The sequence below is a fragment of the Euleptes europaea genome, chromosome 9 (assembly GCF_029931775.1).
Source record: "Euleptes europaea isolate rEulEur1 chromosome 9, rEulEur1.hap1, whole genome shotgun sequence".
NCBI lineage: Eukaryota > Metazoa > Chordata > Lepidosauria > Squamata > Sphaerodactylidae > Euleptes > Euleptes europaea.
Window position 1 is genome coordinate 22,819,969 of NC_079320.1, and position 21,423 is coordinate 22,841,391.

The window sequence follows — 21,423 nt, forward strand, 5'->3', positions numbered from 1 at the left end:
GTGTGATTGCCCCAAGGTCAACCAGCAAGCTACCATGGCATAAGTGGGGATTTGAATGTGGGTCTCTCTGGGCCTCCCCACCAGCATCCGTGCCACCCTGGGTGATGTAAGTGGCATGGGCGCCGGTGCAGGGGGCCCGAATGCCGGAGCAGCCCCTTCCAGGCCTCCTATGGACTTTCGTCCTTGAGGTTCAGGAATGGGCTGTTATTGTAATGGCCTTTGGCCCTACACAATAAATGCCACCTATCTATAAAGGTCATGCTTCCCTTACCTCTTTAGGGAGCCTGTCCCACAAGGCAGGAACCTCCATAGAGAAGGAACAGGCTCTAGTAGATGCCAAGCAGGCCACCTTAAGCAGGAGACTGACTAGAAGGTGGCAACCAGAAGGCTATGGCTGGTAGGGTTGCCAGAACCACCCTGGCCACCAGTGGGGATTGGGGAGGGGGAAGGGTCACCAGATACAGGATGGGAAACTCCTGGAGATTTGGGAAAGGAGCCTGGGAAGGACAAAAACTTCAGTGGGGTACAATGCCATAGAGTCCTCCCTCCAAAACATCTATTTTCTCCACCAGAATTGATCTCTGTAATCTGGAGATGAGCTGTTATCTGGGGGATCCCAGGTCCCACTTGGAGGCTGGCATCGCTAGTAGTTGGTGTTCGGGGGCATATATTCAGCTGGCTCTGCTGGTTGGCTCTCTAATTCTCAGTGCCTTGTACAGACACAGTGATTGATGATCCCCTGTCAGCATGTATTGAATATCATTGTCAATTGCTTTCATTTTGAGCTAGACATTCAGTGGCTGTACCACTCTTCCTGTTTTGTTTTCTCCGAGGCCTAGAGTTATTGCATATGTAGCAATGAAATGTGTCTACTAAATTTTGAACATGCTAAAGTGGGATCTATAGGTTCTGCACATCCCTATACTGTAAAAGCTGCAGCTCTTCGCTTCCCTCTAACTAACAAAAATTTAATATCATTGCCAAAGCCAAATGATACAAATCAGTCTGGAAATATGTATGTCAAATAGACCCATTCATCCCACCTGAGACAAAAGCTCATCTTTACATAATATAATAGCTCTGGTCCTCTTCTTCCAATCAATAAACATTTCTCCAGCCAGCATTACAAAGAAATACTATTTCAACTTCAATCTTTCCAAAAATCAGATACCTGTGCAGAAAACTAAAATATGGTTGTTGAATCACACGTTAAATTAAAACATATATCACAGATGTCTTAGATCTAGGTCTATATATTGTAATCCATGTTTGATGCATAAATAAAGTACTGGGAATTTTCTTAGAACATGAAAACGAAATGCACCTCCTCCCTTGAAACACATATTTAAAATCATATCTTTTCAAATAAGTGACAGGCAGCATACGATCTGAGGCTCAAATCAGGAACTGTATTTATTGAGGGTGCAAATACATGACCAGATCAGTACATAGATCACAATGGGTAGGTGTGTTACAGCACATTCGTCAAATGCGCTGGTGGCCGCGATGAAAGGCCTTAGGAGGCTGATGAAGGCCTCCGCCGGTGCAGGGGCCCACACCTCCGGTGCCTGGACGGCGCACGCTGGCGTGAGTGGCCCCAGTGCCGGCGTGCAGGCCTGGACGCCGTTCCCCAGCTGCCGCCGCGGCAGCACTGGGCCTGGCCGCTGCCGCAGCCTCACATCACTCCGGCCACCGGCACAGCTGGGAGGTGTTCCCGGGCCTTCTGGCGCCTGCCAGGGGGGGCGGGGCCGACATTAGTTGGCCTCTCGAGCTGTTTCGGCTCAGGAATGCCCCCTTTTGTTTTTCACAATCTTCACCAAACTTTGGGGTTCATACAAGGAGAGTCCCTTCAAGCAATGCTGTAAATTTGGGGGCTCTAGCTCCAAAAATGCCCCCACAGGAGCTTTGAAAAAAAAAACCATAGACTTTAATGGGGCCGAATTTTCCAGGAAACCCCAAAAAAGCCAAATACCTATATCTACTGGTATGGGTATTCGGCTTATTTTGGGTTTACCAAAAAAATTCTGGCCAAATAAACCCAAAGCTGAAATTTACCTTCTTCTTCTTCTTTTTTGCACAAGCATAGCCTCCGCCACCACCACTCTAAGTTCCAACATGTCTTGCGGGTGGGTGGGGGGAGGAGGAATATAAGTTGCCTTTATGTTTTCCATGAAAAAAGTAAATACTAGCTTTGATGCAGGGGAAGAGAGTCAATGGCATGCCCCTTTCCCATCCAGAGCAAGGGTGCATGTGTGCACACATAGAGGAGGAGGGGGAGGAGAGGTGGGTAAGAAAGGGTGTGTATGCCTTCTCCTATAGGAGAAAGAGGAGACAAGCTTCTGTAGTAGTTTTAAAGGGATGGATTAGAAAGTGATTACAGTAACAATAGAGGAGGCTCAGAGATCTACTCTTAATTGATTGGGGAGTAATTGGTCACCTTTTGTCCACTCCAAAAAAAAGTCTCAACAAAAATCAATACACATTACAAATGCGCCAAAGATGAACACTTCAACACATCCTGATGGGCATCTGTATCAGTGCCGTGAGGCTTAGACCTACTCCACTGATTGACCTGGGGTTGTGTGTAGGGTTGCCAACCACCAGGTACTAGCTGGAGATCTCCTGCTATTACAACCGTTCTCCAGCTGATACTGATCTGTCCACCTGCACAAAATGGCCTCTTTGGCAATTGAATTCTATGGTATTGAAGTCCTCCCCTCCCCAAACCCCCCTCCTCCTCAGGCTCTGCCCAAACCTCCCACCGATGGTAAAGAGGGACCTGGCAACCCTAGTTGTGTTTGTGTGTTCCAAGCCTAGTTGTTCAGGCACAAATAGCAAGAAGGGTGTGTATTCTTATCCTTCCTAAATGGAAAATAATTTGAAGTGTCTGGATTGGTCAGGTCCAAATAAATATTAGGTGTTGGCCTTTCTGTCTTTGTTGGGTCAGCAAAGTTGGGTCTGCTTGCTACTTTTCAGACTCCAGTGCTTCCGGCTCAAGCTGGTAAGCCTGTTCTAGGTCCCAGATTCAGCTTCTAACCACAAAGCCCCTGTAAACATGAATTTTAGTTATTATTATTTTATTTTATTACATTTCTACCTTGCTCTCTCCAACCCGAAGGTTGGGTTCCAGCATGGGCCCCAGTCCAGTCCTGGCAATAGGTCATTATTAAAAGAATTCATTTAGGTACATACGAGCTCCTGAATTTGTAGAAGTTGTTGGAATCAACAAGAGTGATCTTAAGCAGGTCTACTCAGAAGTAAATCCCATTTCATTACGCCTAGGAAAGTATTCCTTGGATTGAAGCCAACATCCCTTAGTCATAGCTAAATTTAACTGAATTGGGGCCAAGGTCTTAAGTGCATGCAATGAAGCTTCTGAGGTTTCTTCATAACAACAACTGACTACTCTGCATTACAAACCCCTTTGGTAATTCCTCTAAGTTTTAAAATCAGTGTCAACTGGCATGCAAAAACCACTGTTGGGGGGGGGGGATTAGAACCCCTGTTGCATGTGCCAGAGATCACAGGCAGCCCATTTATGCTGCCAGATTGAATTCTCAACAGAACAAGTGAACCTGCCTTATACTAAAACAGATCATTCGTCCACATAGATCACCAATGTCTATCCTGACTGGAAGTGCTTCATGCAGTCCTTTAACTGGAGACTGAATTGACTGTGTGTTCCCTGATTAAATAATTATCCCTTTCCCATTTATCTGTTTATTTTATTTATTTACAAAAAAATTATCTCGTCTTTCTGCCTCTACAAGGGCCACTAAGGCAGCTAACAATTTCAAACATATATGATAAAATCTCATTATAAACATTACAATCAGCCCCCCTTCCCAAATACACATCATTAAAACAATAAAAAACAGTGTTAAAATACATACAAAACAGAGTGAAAATGTGTACCAAACATTAGTTAGAAAGAAGGGATGATTGAGGGAAGGGCAAACAAAACAAGAATCTGCATCCACTGGCAGAAGACAGCAATAGAAGGTCACAGACATATCTTCCTGGGGAGAGAATTCCAGAGTTTTGGTGCCATGACCGAGAAGGCCCTCTCCCAGGTTGCCACTCACCTAATCTCAGAGGGCAGGAACCCCCAAAACAGGACCGCTGAAGATGACTATAGTGATCGGGCAGGTTCATAAGGGTTCATTAGGCTTTCTTTCAGGTATGTTGGGCTTTGAAGGTCAAGACCAGCACCTTGAATTGTGACTCAAAACAAACTGGAAACCAATGTAGGTTGGCCAAGACTGGAGTGATATGGTCCCTACAACCCTAATGCAACTTCCTGAAGAGACAGCATGGACTTTTAAAGGAAATATGTAACCAGCTTCCCACGTGGATTGGCCATGCACTGAGCACTGCATTTGACTTGTAGGGGCCGGGGGGCCGGGGTCTTGGGTCCTCCGTTCCTCAGCCGCCCGCACTGGTTGAGCCCAAGGAGCCTCCTCGGCCTCAGACCAGTCGGAGGGAGAGTCTGAGTCAACACCTCCCTCCGACGCAGCCAGAGTCTCGCTGCAGTCAACTGTCAGCAAGGAGACTTCTGACCTCTCTCCTCCCTGGCCTCCGCTCCAGTGGCCTTTATAAAGGCCAGGCTCTTCCCTTTCCCCTCTCTGGCCCCGCCCCCTGAGCTATAAGAAGGGCTGGCCAGCTCCTCCCTCAGGATTAGGCCTTCCTCTTCCGGCCCCTCCCCCAGGTCGGGCCAGATGATCTAGCCCTCGCCCCCTCCTTGCTGTCTCCTTGGAGGGGCGGGGGGATAACCTCCGACATCGGGCGACGTCGGAGCTCCGCGCCCTCGCCCGGTGCGCGCCCGCCCGCCTGTCAGCTGGGCCGCGGGGAGGCCCCTCAGGCCGCCTGCAGAGACGGCCGGGCGGCCGAGTTCTCCGCGGCCGGCTGAAACACGGGCGCCGGCTCCCAGCTCCCGGCCCCACCCTCTCTCTTTGTGAGGTCGGCCGGCTTCTGCCTCCCTGCTGGCACCCCTGGCCCCATCCTCCTCCCCGGCCGCTTCATCTCCGGCTGCAGCGTCTGCGGGGGAGAAAAGAGAGGCAGGTAAGGGTTTGGCCTCCTGATTCTTCCTGGCCCCCTCCCCTGGTCGCCCCTTTTCCGCTTCCTCCCTGGGCCGGGTAGAGCCCGGTAGTCCCTGACGGGCCGGCCCTGGGCCCGTCTCGGGACATGACTCATGGTGTAGATAGTGGCTATTCAATCTAGCTGTTCCAAATGACAACAAACACTATATGTTGGATCCTATAAACCACCAGTTCAAGGAATCTCCAGAAGCAGATCTTTGTTGCTCCTAAAAACCCAATGCTGAGGCCTGGAAAGCCTCATGGACATCATGGCATGGGGTGGCTGTAGTGAGGAGGAGGGATCACACCCTCCCAGTTGTGCTAGAAAAGGAAGCTAGCCAAACCACAATTTTTTAATGGACGAGGAAGGAGCAGCGATTTCACATGATTCTGGTTCCTCACTGCAGTTTACCATGCAGCATGGGGCTTTGTCCATGAGGTTCACTAGGGACTCTTCAGATGTTACACAATGTTGCTGGGAAAAGGGAAAGGTGAGGAATAATCTCCTTCTGCAAGCTCCATGCTGGCAGTTTGTAGTCTCCATATTGGAGCCCCCATAGGGTTGCCCCCTGGTCACCGGCAGGGGATGGTGGGGTAGAGTTGCCAGATCCAGGTTGGAAAACTCCTGGAGGTTTGGAGATGGAGCCTGGGGAAGATAGGGACCTCAGTTAGAGCTCTCCTCAGGCTCCACCCAAAAAACGATCTGGTAGTGAAGAGGGACCTGGTAACCCTAACCTCAGTGGAGTACAATGCCATAGAGTCCACCCTCCAAAGCATCCATTTTCTCCAGGGGAACTGATCTCTGCAGTCAGGGGATGAACTGTAATTCCAGGGGATCCCCAGGTCCCACCAGGAGGCTGGCATCCCACCACACAGTAGTGTATTTAACTTTTCCATTTTCCTCTTAAAATCACAATAATGTTCCATTGGAGTATGTCTAGCACTAGTTATACAGACAAACAACATGGGTTCCATTGGTCTCTAGATAGTCTCACAGCCAAGGCCTTTGTCATTTCTTTGTTTAGATTGGACTGAGGGTGGATTCATGGTGGGAAGTTGGTTTATCATTGGTCAACATTCCAGTGCAGCATGTACTGCTGTCTATCACTCCTGTGTACAAAAGCGTTAGAGAATTCAGGCTACATGATGAAACACTGAATGGCTGAGAATAATCTTAGCAAAATAATTGCTTAGTATTATAGGGAAAGAAATATCTGACATTCTGATCGTGGTTTGGTTGGTTTTTTTCCTCCTTGTCCTGACATAAACTCAAAACTGAGAAGTAAAGGTAGGATAACCCATCAAATTCAATCCAGCTATATTAGAGTCACAGTTAATAATTTGGTATGAATCTGAAATAGCTTCAGAAAAATCAGTGGGATTCTCTCCATGTGCCCCCTCCAGTAAAATTACACAATTATAGTCAAGAGCAGGATGCATTTTGTGCCATTAAAAAAAATGTGTGTGTTGGTGAGCTGCTTTTATTTCCTGTCTCCAGCTGTGGAACCCTGTAACAATTGCTATTGGAACATATTCCTATTATGCTTCCTGCAGAAATAAGCCTGGAGCAACTGGACTACCTGTATTCATTGTTGTGTCATATTGTGCCTTGGAACACATTGTTAATGATCAATAGACCTGGTACAGTTAATAGGACCTTATTCTGTACAGTAGCCTTGTTGCAGGGACAATTATGCTTCATTTTACCACCCCACAGTGCAGTCAAGCTCCAAAAATGCTAAGCTGGTCTTCTTTCATTTGATATAGTATTTTTAAACATTTTAATAAGTGGACTGGAACAGAAGCTGTGCAAAACTCCCCAAGACAAAACACAGGCTAGGGAAAGCATCCAAGGTACACTCCTATTGAAATGACTATACTATTAGCCATGGTGACTGAAGGGGGCCTCCCTATACAAAGCCAGCAAACCTCTGAATACCAGAGTTGGGAGGCAGCATCAGGGGAGGGCCTGGGCCTCTATGCCCTACTTCTTTGGCCTTCTGGGCAACTGAAGAAGAAGAGTTGGTTTATATACCCCACTTTTATCTGCCTTTAAGGAGTCTCAAAGTGGCTTACAATTGCCTTCTCTTCCCCACCCCACAACAGACATCTTGTGAGGTAGTTGGGGCTGAGAGAGGTCTGAGAGAACTGTGACTAGCCCTAGGTCACCCACCAGGCTTCATGTGGAGGAGTGGGGAAGCAAACAGGATGCTGGGCTAGATAAACCACTGGTCTGATCCAGCAGGGTTCTTCATGTGTTTTTATTGTTATGCCTTTTTCCCGTTTAGGAGGGTGGTTTCAGCTTGCGATGCCATCTCGCATTCTGCTGCCCCATCTGACGTATGCCTGTGGATAGGCATTGGGTGTGCTCCAGGGGGCCAGGCTGGAGATGGAATACAAAAGCACAACATGAATTGTCTCAGATCAAGGAGTACTTCCAGCCCTAGTTGGTTGGCATTCTCCACAATAAGGGAAGAAAGGGGATCCCAGCGCAGTACATATTGGACTCCCATTCTGAAGCCATTTGTGAGAGGAGGATTGTGAGCAAGAAGTTCTTTCACACAATTTTCTTAAAGATAACCAATAAAAGACAGGAATGCGAATCATGTTAGGAAATTATTATGTTTCCTATCAGGTCCTGTAAGACCTGATACACAGAACTGGATAGCAGAACGGAAACTTGACAGCTTATGACTATGTTGGATTCAGGAAATTATCAAATGAGCTCTTTGGAGGCTTTTGTGAGACTTTCCACCTTCGACTGCCACATTGGCTCAGCGTTGTTATTAGTGTTGTCCTACAGAATCTGTAAACATCACAAGCATCTTTGGGTACTTCTCCATCTCACGATATTGATTCCCGTGTAGCCAGATGGGAGGGCTTGGGAATCAATTGCTTTGTTTTACGCCCACCTCATCTTAAAGAAGGTCAGTAATAATATGAACAGCAAAAATGTACATAAAATAAACATGTATGTAGAATAGATGGCAGATAACAGTTTCAAGCAGTTCTCTGTCTTTCCGCCCTCCATTTTTGAGGAGACGGGGAAACGTGAATTGTAGCTGTGTACAAATTATTTGTTCTGTTTATGCCCCTCTTCTTCCAAGGAGTTCGGAATGGCATACATGGCTGTCCCCTCCACCATTTTATTCCCATCTATGAGGTAGGTTAGGCTGACAGAGAGTAACTGGTCCCAGAGAGTGTTATGTGGCTGAGAGGGGATCAGTACCTAGACAATCTAATCACTACATCATACTGGTTTTACATGTGAAGCACTCCATACATGTTACTAGATGCTTGTGATGGAAGATAAGGGCACATGGTTGCTTTTTCATTATACTCTGGATAATTGCAGTCCTCATTTATCTCTTGTGGCATCCTATATTTGGCAAGAACAATACCTTTCTTCACTGCCCAGAAAAACTCTGAGGTAAGGAGACAATGTCCCTGACCTGGCTAGACCCAGGCTAGCCAGATCGTGTCAGATCATGGAAGATAAGCAAGGTCAGCCCTAGCTAGCATTTGGATGGGAAATCTCCAAGAAGATTTCCAGACCCCACCTGGAGGTTGGCAACTTTTTCAATTAGGATAGTGGTATAAAATAAATAAATACTGTAAGTGGTAAACTTCTATTTCTTTATCAGATTGGTCTTTTGCCTTAACTCAGGAAGACACGTATTGGGTTGAAAAAGGAAAGAGGGGCCCCTTTGACCTTCAAGAAAGTCCATGCAGGGGTAGGGTTGCCAACCTCCAGGTGGCAGCTGGTGATCTCCCTCTATTACAATTGATCTCCAGCCGATACAGATTGGTTCATCTGGAGAAAACGGCTGCTTTGGCAATTGGATTCTATGGCATTGAAGTCCCTCCCCTGCCCATCTCAGGCTCCACCCCCAAAATCTCCAGGTATTTCCCAACCCGAGGCTAGCAACCCTATGCAGGGGATCATGGGAGCTGTATGTAAAAATGCCATGCAGGACAATAGCTGTAATGAGAAGGGGAATTGGTTGAAATTGAACTAAAAAGCTGGCTGGATCCAACTCACTTAGTTTTGAGGACTAATATCTTTTTTAAAAAAAGAGAGTCTCTTTACCAGGTAGGATTTCAGAAAGATATTCAAATTATTGCTGTTCAGAGCCATGTTCTCGCACTGCAGCTTCAAATCCTTCAGATTTAAGAAGTGCCATTGAGGACACGTAGGTTTCAGTGGGAAACTGCCAACTCCATGCACATCAAACACTTGACAACCATTGTTCAAAGTAGATCTCTTAGCATTAGGCTTAGTAAAAAGTCAGAAGTGTGGATTCATTTGGGCAGCTGGCTATGAGATACTTCTGAATAAGAGCATATGATGTGAGAGCCATTTTGTGTTCAAAATTATAAGGCTATTTCTCAATTAACAGGTGGTATGCAAGCACCTTTGGTTTGCCAGTCAGTGTTTCATCTAGACTCAATGGTGATATTTAACCTAAATCAAAATTCAAATTGTCTGTTTTTCCAGTAAAAAACCTAGATAATTGATCTGGGGAAAACCCAAAATGGGTTCAAGAAGCTGCTGATGCCCTTCTTATCATGAGATTTTTCGTAAGGCCGAAGTCAAAATGTTGGAAGTCCTTTCTCGGAAGAAACTTTAGATGACTTTTGACAGAAGCTAAAGAGAATTTATATCATCATTTCTCAGGAGGATCTCCATTTTTATCACTCCCGAAACATGGCTGGCAGAATGACCCCATTCATATTTATTTTCTTTTTTTCATGGTGTACTCTCACAACCCTTTGCTTATGTGGATTGCTAAATTCCCAATGCATGCCAAAACAATCATAAGAAAGAAACACTACAGGTCCAAATCACTGATGCATCCATAAGAAAGCAAGTGAATTCTCTCTTCAGTTCATCAAGGGCAGACTAATAATTTGAGCCCATGAAAAGGCATTCATATGATTGTTTCAGCATAAACCGAGAGTTTATCATGTACTAAAAAATCAGTAATGCATCAATTGGAAAAGGTTGTGTGAATTCATGAGAACAGCCAGCATTGACTACATCAGTGGTTCCCAAACTTTTCAGGCCACCGCTCCCTTGGTTCCACAAACTCAACCCCAGCGCCCCCTACCCTACCCTATCCAACAACACAGTTGAAGAGGCCCACCTCTTACACCTCCCTGCTGCCCTCTTGCCTCTTAGTGCCCCCCTAGGAAATCCCCCCCAGGGGGTGGTACTGCCCACTTTGGGAACCACTGGACTGCATGCTATTATTCGGATGGTGGCTGTGTACTGTTTATCAGTATTAAGTTTATCTACATGTGACGTTCTAAATGTGGGTTTCATATGAATTCCTTCCTGGAACAAGTGCATAGAAATTTTTGGCATGCAAATTAACCTGTTAGGTTGTGACATAAAGTGATAATTATTTTTAATTCTTTTCTTTTCCTTTCAGAAAACCCCCAAGACATTCTTGTCATCTATGAAGAAGATTCAGAGGAATGGGCATTGTATTTAAAGTCAATATTTGAGCACATTACATTAGAAAACAGAATCTTGCTTTACAACATTGATTTTGCATCTCTCCACCACTTGGAACTGCAATCATTGTGCTCTTATAGATGCAAACTACTGATTTTGTCAAATGGGCTTCTAAACCGCCTGGATTTAAACAATAGTCTTTTTCTGGAAAAGATTCTTCAGCCTCCTGAAAATGTGGTTGTTCTGCTTTGCGGGGTTGAGAATTCAGCCGTTCTGTATGAGATACTCAATATGGACAAAAGAAATCAAGTGATTACCACTGATCAAAACCCAGAAGTCTACCTGGCAGTGATTGCTGACATTATTCAACAAGGTAATTTTTTCAAAATTAGCATTTGAGGTTTTTTTAAATGGTAACTGTGGTATCATAATAATTGTAGGAAGGTTTTAAAATATTATGAAACAGAAAATATATTCTGAAGTTTTACAAACTCAGAATTAATCCTAATCAAGATTTGTTTTCTTCTTATATCAATTACTGGTCTTAAATGGTGACATTTGAAATTATCTGGTTTGGAGTATGAATTTACTTACCTCGTAATACTCAGGTGGATCAAACATAATTTCTCTGGCAAGTTCTTTAACTCATACTGTAAAACAAGATTCTGATCAGGTACATGTTGTTGTTACCATCTATGAGTTGGGCAAAATAGAGACTTAAATTAAAAGCAGATTTGCAAAATCTCGTTTTACATTACCAGTTTATAGCTTTTAAAGAAATTCAAGTTTTCAGGTACTCTCCAATGGCTATTCATTATCAGCAAATGTATCTAGATCAACTAGCAAGACTAAACAGATACGGTATTTAGTATTCCATGAACGTGGTGTCTTTTATTTCATGTATCCGAGTCTTAGCCTTAATGCTAATGCAAAGCTATTCAGTGTTTGCTGGCTGCTGTAACAGTAAATTTGGATATCTTGGAGTCTTCTGTGTATATGAGAAGGAATTTTGCAGTTGGTTCTGGCCTAGTGGTTCATCCGTCTAGACATTATTGGATCAATAATATGAGAATGCACATGGGGAAGCAGCATCTGTACTCCTATAACCATGATCATGTTGCTCAAACTAGCATAGCATTTAAAGATCCTATTCTTGGTCAATCCTAAATTCACATTGGGGCATAATGGGAAAAGGACACTGGGATATAAATTATGTTCTTTTTCATACGGCTTTCTTAAAATGCAAAGCATAACAATGTATACATTGACTTTACAGTGTGTTCTCATTTTAATGCACAAATTTAATAAGGATAGGTACGGTATGTAAACAGTCATGCTTACAATAAACTGAGGTGGATTCTTCAGGACAAATTATGTAGCAACGTTTTGAATCCTATGCAATTCAATTCGAGTTGTGCATAAGGAACAGAAATTTTCCACTTTCTCCTTCCCAGTGCATCCTGCTGTGTTCCCTAAAGAATTGCTCCAGCAGTTCAGTGAATGCTCGGGATTAGCCTAGGGTGCGGTGTAGCGGTCTGGTGTCAAGAGGGAATTGATGCAAATCTCACACGATCAGAACGGGACCTGGATTCCAACGCTTAACATTTTGAAACGCTTTCGCTGCTGACAGCAGTATGTTTTCTATTGCTTTCATCTCTGGAAATCTGGCATTATTTCTTTGATTTCCTATAACTTTTGCAAGGTTGTTTCAGATTTCACTTTGGCTAATGGAGGACAGGGACTCCCCTTGGGAAACAGCTTGAGCTGCTACTGTCTGGTATATGAGTAATCTATAATGCTGTGGACCACGGCGCACATGTTGAGCATTATTTTAGAGAAAATAGGATTGAAATAGTTCTTGTCTGTATACACAGCAGTAAGGTCATGTTGCTAAATTGGACACAAAGTGGCAGAACACTGCAACATTTAGGTAGGTTTTTTGTTTTGTTTTTCTTTTTGTTAATGCACAGTTTGCATACCACAGTGGAACTCATGCACACACCCAGCAGCCAATGGCAAGTAGGCAAGGAGAAAACTCACAAGAATGTCCCTGAACCCCAACTAACTCATAGTTCTCTGTGATGTATCTTCCGCTGCCTGTTATAAACTCCAAAGCAATTGTTTTTACCTACACCTGTCTCTATTCCTCAGCTAGGTAGGGGGTATCACTTTCTCTCAGTTCCGGTGAATAAATTGTTCACTTTCACAATTCCATACCTATAGAGAAGTAATCTTCTAACCCTTAGCTTTCACTGATTAAAAAAAGGCAGCTGACCATTGTGTAGGGTTGTCAGGTCCCTCTCCACCACCAGTGGGAGGTTTTTTTGGGGCGAAGCTGGAGGAGGGCAGGGTGTGGGGAGGGGAGGGACTTCAATGCCATAGAGTCCAATTGCCAACGCAGCCATTTTCTCCAGGTGTACTGACCTCTATCAGCTGGAGATCAGTTGTAATAGCAGGAGATCTCCAGCTAGTACCTGAACGTTGGCAACCCTACCACTGTGGGATACTAGTCCATCAAAGGAATGGCCAGACAGCTGCTGTAACTTGGGTTGCCAGTTCTGGGTTGAGAAATTCCTAGTGATTTGAGGGTGGAGCCTGGGAAGGGTAGACTATAGGGAGAGAGCTCAATGGGGATGTGATGCTCTTAGAGGCCACCCTGTGCAGCTTCCATTTCCTCCAGGGGAACTGATTTCTGTTATCTGGGGGTCAGTCATAATTCCAGAACTCCAGCCCCCATCTGGAGGTTGGCAACCCTTGCCATAGCATTGTGGCTCTGTTTCTGTTGGGAATGTGGACTAGAGAGTTAGCAAAAGATTTTACAGCCAAGATGGAATCTAAGGGGGATATACAAGCACGTAAAAGCTTGAACTTTTCTCCTCTTGTGGTTTATGGCCAAACATCAACTGATGCTACTGCTACAGTATCTGGTTTAAAGGACTGTAAATGACCATGAAATCTGTTAGTTCAAGTTTTCACATGCAAGCAAAGCACACTTATTTTTCTTTTCAGAATGAAAAGGTTGGGAAGCTTGCTCATTGTCGGCCCAGGGCCAAAAGGGGTAGGAGAGGCCCAGCAAGCCTTCAGGTAGTAGCTGGAGATCTCTTACTATTACAACAGATCTCTAGCTGATAGAGATCCGTTCACCTGGAAAAAATGGCCACTTTGTCAATTGGACTCTATGGCATTGAAGTCCGTCCCCTCCCCAAACCCCACCCCAAAAACTTCCTGCCGGTGGCGAAGAGGGACCTGGCAACTCTATAAATAACACTTTTAAAAAAACAAACATTCATATACAGCTGCTTAACTGGAACAATTTTTATTATTTGGGATAAACATGGCCACAACTTGAATTGACAGCTGATGCATTGGCGCAGCATGCGGGCTGAATCAGGACCTAATTCGACCCCAGTGCTCCTGATGTTTCCACCTACTTCCAGCGAGCCTGCTGGAGTAGTGAAGGGATGGCAGTAGAAGAGATTTTACCTGGACGTGAGCCACTTGGTGGTTCCCCCTCCACTTGAGAGGAGGCTGACTTGGACAGCCCCCGAGTCAGGCCTGTCCTGCCCAAAGCCTCCCCCCAATATCCCTTAATGGGATCCCCCATCCAAGGAGGGAAAGTGGCACGCAGGCCCCTGATCACAGCCTCATGCTTTCACCGACCCAAGATGTGACAAATAAACAATTAACATTCAGATAACATGAAAACAGGGAGGGTGGGACGGGCAAAAGCCGGAGGCGACTGAGGGGAAGGCAACAGTGTGCCTCCCTTTATTCAGCCCAGCTCATTCTGTATGCAGAGTGCCCATTCGGTGAGAGTAAAGGTCATTGTTGCATACTGAGTGCATTGCACATTGTTCGGCAACATTCAGTACGTAGCTTCTCGTTATGGGTTTTTCTTGTCCATCAGAAGCTTACAAGGAAAAATAATATTATGAATATAAAAGAAACACTCAAAGCTTATTAAATAGGCATTTAATATGCATGGGCATGCATGCTGTGCCCATTTGTCTTGTTTTAATGCTAAAATACTTGATGGTGAAATGCAGGAATTGTGATCCAGTGGACCTGTAAGGAACTCACTTGCAAACCACTGTATGTACCTCAGTTTTCTGGAATGTCTGGCTATAAATAGTGATTCAGCAGTTCTCAGGACAACCGACTGAGAACTTTTGAGGACCAGTAAATGTCTGTGTCGGAATGCTGAGGTTGCCAACCTCCAGGCACTAGCTGGAGATCTCCTGCTATTACAACTGATCTCCAGCCGACAGAGATCAGTTCACCTGGAGAAAATGGCTGCTTTGGCAATTGGACTCTATGGCATTGAAATCCCTCCCCTCCCCAAACCCCGCTTTCCTCAGGCTCCACCCAAAAAACCTCCCACCGGTGGTGAAGAGTGACCTAGCAACCCTAGCTGTAACATACACAAACTGCTTTAGGCACTTGTTAAAATTATATCAACCAGAGGTTATTTTCACTAGGCAAAGTGGTCAGAGAAAGAAGAAGGGTGTTACTTTCCAAAGAAATCTCTCAGACTGATTCAGGTCAGGAATATGGTGCAGGCCAAAGCCCCTTCTCTACATACACCGCATTCCCGATCCAAACCAGGCAGCTCTGGTGTGGGAGTAGTTGAGGAAAAACCATAGCTCACATCAGGTTATTATTTATTTATTTATTTATTTATTTATTTATTTATTATTTTTATCTTACAAATTTGTAACCTGCTTTTCTTCCCTCATAAGGGCCACCTAGACAGCTAACAAATTTAAGCATACATAATAAAATCACATCCTAAAAGCCATTAAAACCAACAAAAAATCCATGTCATTAAAACAGGAGCTAAAATACACTCAAAAGCATAAAAACCAAATATTTGGCAGGGTTGGAACCCAAGACTGTACTTGTGCACTCCATAATGTATGAATCACTGCTGACATGATATATTGTGTTTCCCCCGTAGTGGCAGCCAAAACATTCAGAATATTGTAGTATCATTAGAGACCCAGTATGGTGTTCTATTTAGTTTGTCAGACTAAGGGTTTTTGGTTTGGTAATTGTAAAAAATATAGATTTACAAAAAGAAAAGAAAAATTGCCAGTCTACAATTTAAACTATGATTTGTTAGTGGCAAAAATCTGAGAGTTATTTTTATATTTCTCCTAATGAATAACAATTTAGATACTCATTAGTCTCTTTAAATATCTAACCATGTTCATAGTCACAGTAGTTCAACAGGTGATTTGTAGGTAGACATTTTCCTTTCAGTGGAAGCTGTAATCTCAAAAGTTTTAAAGCCTGTTTCTCCAGAAAAGAAAGAAAGAAAGAAAGAAAGAAAGAAGAAAGAAAGAAAGAAAGAAAGAAAGAAAGAAAGAAAGAAAGAAAGAAAGAAAGAAAGAAAGAAAGAAAGAAAGAAAGAAAGAAAGAAAGAAGTTCTTGAGGCAAATAGATGATTAACATACCATAATTCACGCACTGGTCCCACCTGGATTGTTCTCAGTCTGGTCACAAAAGTGACCAAGTGCTTCATATTCTGGATATTTTTGTTGTTACCCTCCTCTTTTCAAATTTATGTAATCCCTTCTCTTGAAGAAGAGAGAGACTTTCAAGTAACTTTGAACTGAATAAAAGTCTTGCCAGTTTATGGAAAATGGTAACTTAGCCAGATGACTGCAATTCTGTGCCCCTGGATTTGTATACCAGAAATTGCAAAGTTTACCTTGAAAGCAAAATATAGTTATTTAGAAGCCAAAAGTTTTCCTTTCTGAACTAAAGTTTTTCACAGAATCTGGCTACAGCATTTTGATGGAGGGGTATGATTATTAGGAATCTCTTTGGGATCTTAAGTATCTAGCTTTTAATAGTCTTACTCCATTCATCACTTTGGATGTCTCAATTATCTCTTCAGTTTGTCTGGGAACTAAACACTCTAAGCCTGTTCATATCTCGTAGGACCCCATAGTATTTCCTTGTATAATTCTGACCCCCTGTTTCTTTCCCCTCTGCGTCTTTTGAGAAAGTGACCAAACAGGACAGCATTGCATCCATTGTTTCCCCATAAATATCTCTGGATCTCAAAATATACTTTGAGTGCCCAGGCTTTGAGTGCCACTTCTTATAGCTGGAGCAGCTGCTTAATCAATAGCTCTCTTTCTCACACCTCTCTTTAGTGGTAGTGAAGGATCAGGCAGTGAGTGCTTAAGGGAGCCAAGATGAGGCATTATTGCAGCCTCCATGATGAGTCTGAGCTGTATAAAGGAGTGGAACATACCTTTCCAGCAAAGGAAATGGCATTTGGCTTGAGGACCTCTTAACTGAAATTGTAGAACTCCTGAAAGTTAGGGGCAGCCACATCCCAACAAAAAGAGCCTTTTTTAGGAAACTCTGGATATGATCTAGTAGCTCAAATAGCAGCCAGTGTCTGTGTTATGGTTTTTCAAGGCAGCCCAAAGGAAGGGAGATATGGAGGTAGGAGAGAGACCTAATAGACCTTGGGATACCCCAGGGGTAAATAAATGTTATATTCTGTTTTAACACAGTGGTGTTTTTTTAATTAAAGTTTTATTTCATCACAGAGTTCAGGGCAGTATACATGGTTCTCTCATTATTAGCAGCTAGCAGGGAAGGAAAAGGAGGCATCATCATCTCTCTTAGTTGGGTTGCCAGGTCCCTCTTCGCAACCTGTGGGAAGTTTTTGGGGTGGAGCCTGAGGAGGGCGGGGTTTGGGGAGAGGAGGGACTTCAATGCCATAGAGTTCAATTGCCAAAGCGGCCATTTTCTCCAGGTGAACTGATCTCTATCAGCTGGAGATCAGCTGTAATAGCAGAAGATCTCTAGCTACTACCTGGAGGTTGGCAACCCTAGTAGTTAGGCCAAGAGAGGGCAATTGGCCCAACCTCACCCAGTGTGCTTCAGGGCAGAATGAACCCAAGTCTCCCCAGCAGGGGAGGTTAAAAAACGCCCCTGGAAAAGAGCGCTGACCACCACTCCCCGCCTGCCCTGGCCCTTCCCCCACAAAGGAGGGAGACAAGGAAGGAGAGAGAAAGAGCCTCCCATGGCGCCTCCCGTGGCTCTGCCAGGCCAAGTGCATCCATCTGCAGGGCTGGGTGCATCTGCATGCTGCCTTTCCAGGTCTGCACATGACCCATCCAGACTGGGGAGCTATTTTACCTGAGGTGTGCAAGGGTTGCCCAGGCTGGGACATTGCCTCCCTTGGGCCACATGCAGCTCATTCAGGCCAGAGTGCCACCTTTCCTGGGCTACGCACGGCCATTCCACCCTGGGGTGAACTGGCCCAAATCAAATATTTGGCGTCATGCTTAAGAAATAAATAAAATAATGTGTCACTGTAGATTTAATATTTCAATTCTTCATCTGCTCTAATACATGGAGTAACTCTCTGGCACACAGAAAAGCTATCTCTGATGGCTTTAAGCCAGCAGAATGTTCCTGTATGTGAAGGGAACTCTCTGCTGATTCCACCCAGGATTAGTTGATGCTGGCATGATGTTATTCAGAAAATGAATCAGAAAAAATGCTTTTTTAAATTATCATGCAAAATTCTTTCCTTAGCCATTTTGTGTCTGTGCCATTTCAGATCTTCAAGAGCACAGTTTTTCCAGGACTATGATTTGAAACATTATCAAATAGTCATCACATTTTATATGAACAAAACAACACCCCTACCCCCAAAAGACACAGTTGCTGATAGATCCTTTGCAAATCCACTTCAACCTTTGATTTGGTAAAGGAAATGGGGAAAAAGCAAGGTCATGGGTTCCCTGTGGAAAGGGCATTTGGGAAAAAAAGAACTGGTGATGGTTATAGAATGTGTTTCCTGATGATAGATTACTAATGTTTACATTTAATGGGAAGGGTTGGGAACATTTTTGGTGTGGCCAAAACCATATTTTTTTTTAATTCTCTGTGGAACAATATAAGGCCTGGCACAGATGTTGGTAGAATTCAAACTACTTGACAAATTTATTTTTCAGTACTTAAAGAGATGGCAAAGCACAGCTATATTGTTTTGTCCTAGTTTTGAAAGTACAGTTCAAAAGGTGTGTTTAATCTCATTTACCTCCTTCATCATTCTTTTCCCCCTTTACCTCTCATCATTAGCTAATATTTACTTTCTAGTAAAAGGCAAATGCATACTTTCTTTGACAGTTATTTGACAGTTATTTTCTCATAAAAGTTATTTACCCTCCCCCTTGATATGCTGACAGCCATTCTGATTGAGACTTAGGGCAGCATTGTGGTTCAGAACACGAGTCCCAAGAATCTTAGCTGAACCATGATCTCTCCAGAAGACTTTAGCCAAGCCACTGTCCATCCACATCTGTAATATGGCATTATTCATCCTGGTCTACTTTCATGTAGAAATTGCAAGGATTACTCAGTCTTTAAGCACTCAGTATAGGACTTTGAGCACTCAGGAAAAGTATAATTTAGGTAACGCAAAATCCTACAAGCATCCTATTAATTTCACTAAGAAATCATTGTCATGCCACGGGACTCATTCACACATGAACACATGAAGCTGCCTTATACTGAATTAGACCCTTGGTCCATCAAAGTCAGTATTGTCTACTCAGAGTGGCAGCGGCTCTCCAGGGTCTCAATGAACCTGGGACCTTCTGCATGCCAATTGCCAAAGCGGCCATTTTTCTCCAGGTGATGTGATCTCTATCGGCTGGAGATCAGTTGAATTAGCAGAAGATCTCCTGCTACTTACTAGCAGTTGGCAACCCTAGATCCTGAGCAGGTTTGTCCTACCCACTGTCTAATAGCCTCACTGATGGTAGTTGCAGGCTGGAGGTAAGAGGGGCTTTTACCCTAACTGAAGCTGGAGCTAGATCTGGACATGATGTTGGGAAGGGACACCAGACTGCTTCTTGCTCTCCTGTTGAAGCTGCTTAAGGCAGAGGAGGGAGACAGGCTTGCCATTCCCCCAGCTACCTGGTGCATGGGGGATGGGATGGCAGGAAATGGGCAGAAGGACACACTAGGCTTGTCTCGGAATGTTGTGGGACACTCTAGGATTCACCCAAACTTCTATGGTTTTGCTACAGATTTTTGGGTGAATCCTAGAGCACCTTGCGACTCGGTGCCGTTACGTAGCTGGAAGTGATATTGCGGTGTCAACAGATGTGTGCCTTGCCCCACACAGTCTCCTGGGGGTTGCCATCCCTTCACAAAAATTTGTTTATGTCTGACAACTCTATGCCACTATGATTTTTTTTCTTATTAGGACCCAAGTCTATGATCTTTTGTTACATATTTGTTAGACAGTACTACTGAAATTAATAGGGCATACTCTCATTTGCTATTTTACTAGCCCCAGCAATACTGTTCAACTAGCAGGCACCAGACATGCAAGCATAGATGCTCATTCTTGGAACTATCAGACCTTTGCAAAGGGTCACACAGATGAACAAGAACACCAAAAAGAACAAGAGGATTAAACACAAATGAATGCTCTAAACCCTTTTATTGACGGGGCCTATCTGAATCCAACTATATGATATTGAATAATGCTAGGAAGGATCAACCATGTTTTTCCTTGTATTCTTATAATTCTGTGTTCTTGTGAATAATAGAAAATCTTTTCAAAAATATGCGAATAGTTTTATGGTTTGTGGGTCACCACCATGCCATTGCGAGACCTCTGGTATGTACGAGCCCGTTGTATGGGCTCGTTTCCAGGGTTTGCTAGACCAGAGGTCGCTCTAGTGAAGATATCAGGATACTACAATCCTACAGCATAACGACTGAATTATAGGAGGATTATTTCCCCAACTCTACTGTGGAATATTCATTGCTCTGGATTTAGACTTCATTATTATTTCTATTTTTTTGGTATCCACAGCTGGACTTAAGAATAGTTGTTCATCGGTGTGATTTCATTGTATATTTGTCCCAATGAGTTGTCATACGTTCTTTGCATTCATAAGCTTTATTATATCTTCTAAACGTGAGTTGCACATCTTTGTGTTACTGCTGTTATTTGCTTCAACACACGTTACAGCAGGCTAACTTATTTTTTAGTAGCTGGAGTTTGGCAAACCTAGATGGGGTGGAGCAGATTATTATTTATTAGTTAGACCATTTCAGTCCCATCTTTCAGCCATAGGCTTTGGAGGTGGCCTCCAATCAAAAGTACACAAATGCAACACAATAATACCCTAAAACTTCTCATTAAAAGAACATGGAACTATATCAATACTAAAAAAATATTAAAAACCAGCAACCCCATCAAAACTGGAGCAAGAACTATTGCAATTTATTAGGGATTTTTGAGATTTTATTGTTGTTGGGTGTTTTAACTGTGTATTGTAAGCTTCCCTGAGCCACTGGGACAGGTGGAATAAAAATGCTTTACTGAAAGTAAAAAATATACCCCCACACACATACTAGGATTGCCAGCTCCAGGCTGGAAAATACCTGGAAATTTTGGGGTTGGAGCTTGAGGACGGTGTAGTTTGAGGAGGGGAAGGACTTCAATGGGGTATAATGCCATAAAGTGGCCATTTTCTCCAGCTGGAGGTTGGCAAACCTAAAACACACACAAAAACTAGCTGACACATAAAAGGCCTGGATATATTAAAAAGTTTTAGTCTTTTGCCTGAAACTAAAAATACTAGCTGCCAGGTATGCCAATAGTATGGAGGAAATTCAAATGACAGGACGCCACCACAACAAAGGCCCTGCCTCAGTTAGCAGTGCACCTTGTTTCCGATGGCAAGTCACTTGGAACAGGACCTTTGAATATGTATTGTTGGTGGACTGCCATCTCTTTGCAATGCCTGTTCACAAAATGTATCCTGGTCCATAGTGGTGCCAACCTCCAGCTGGAGTCTGGAGATCTCCCAGAATTACAACCCCAGA

General features: G+C 43.8%; 1 protein-coding gene across 1 annotated transcript in view; it reads left to right on the plus strand.

Annotated features, from left to right (window-relative positions):
• The first annotated feature begins 5,547 nt into the window (after positions 1 to 5,547).
• The window catches only part of BANK1 (B cell scaffold protein with ankyrin repeats 1), a 155,965-nt gene continuing 140,089 nt past the window's right edge, over positions 5,548 to 21,423 (plus strand). Inside the window, exons 1-2 of the mRNA XM_056855824.1 lie at positions 5,548 to 5,569; positions 10,514 to 10,912. Coding sequence (XP_056711802.1) covers positions 5,548 to 5,569; positions 10,514 to 10,912 — 421 coding nt within the window. The remainder of the gene's footprint in view (positions 5,570 to 10,513; positions 10,913 to 21,423) is intronic.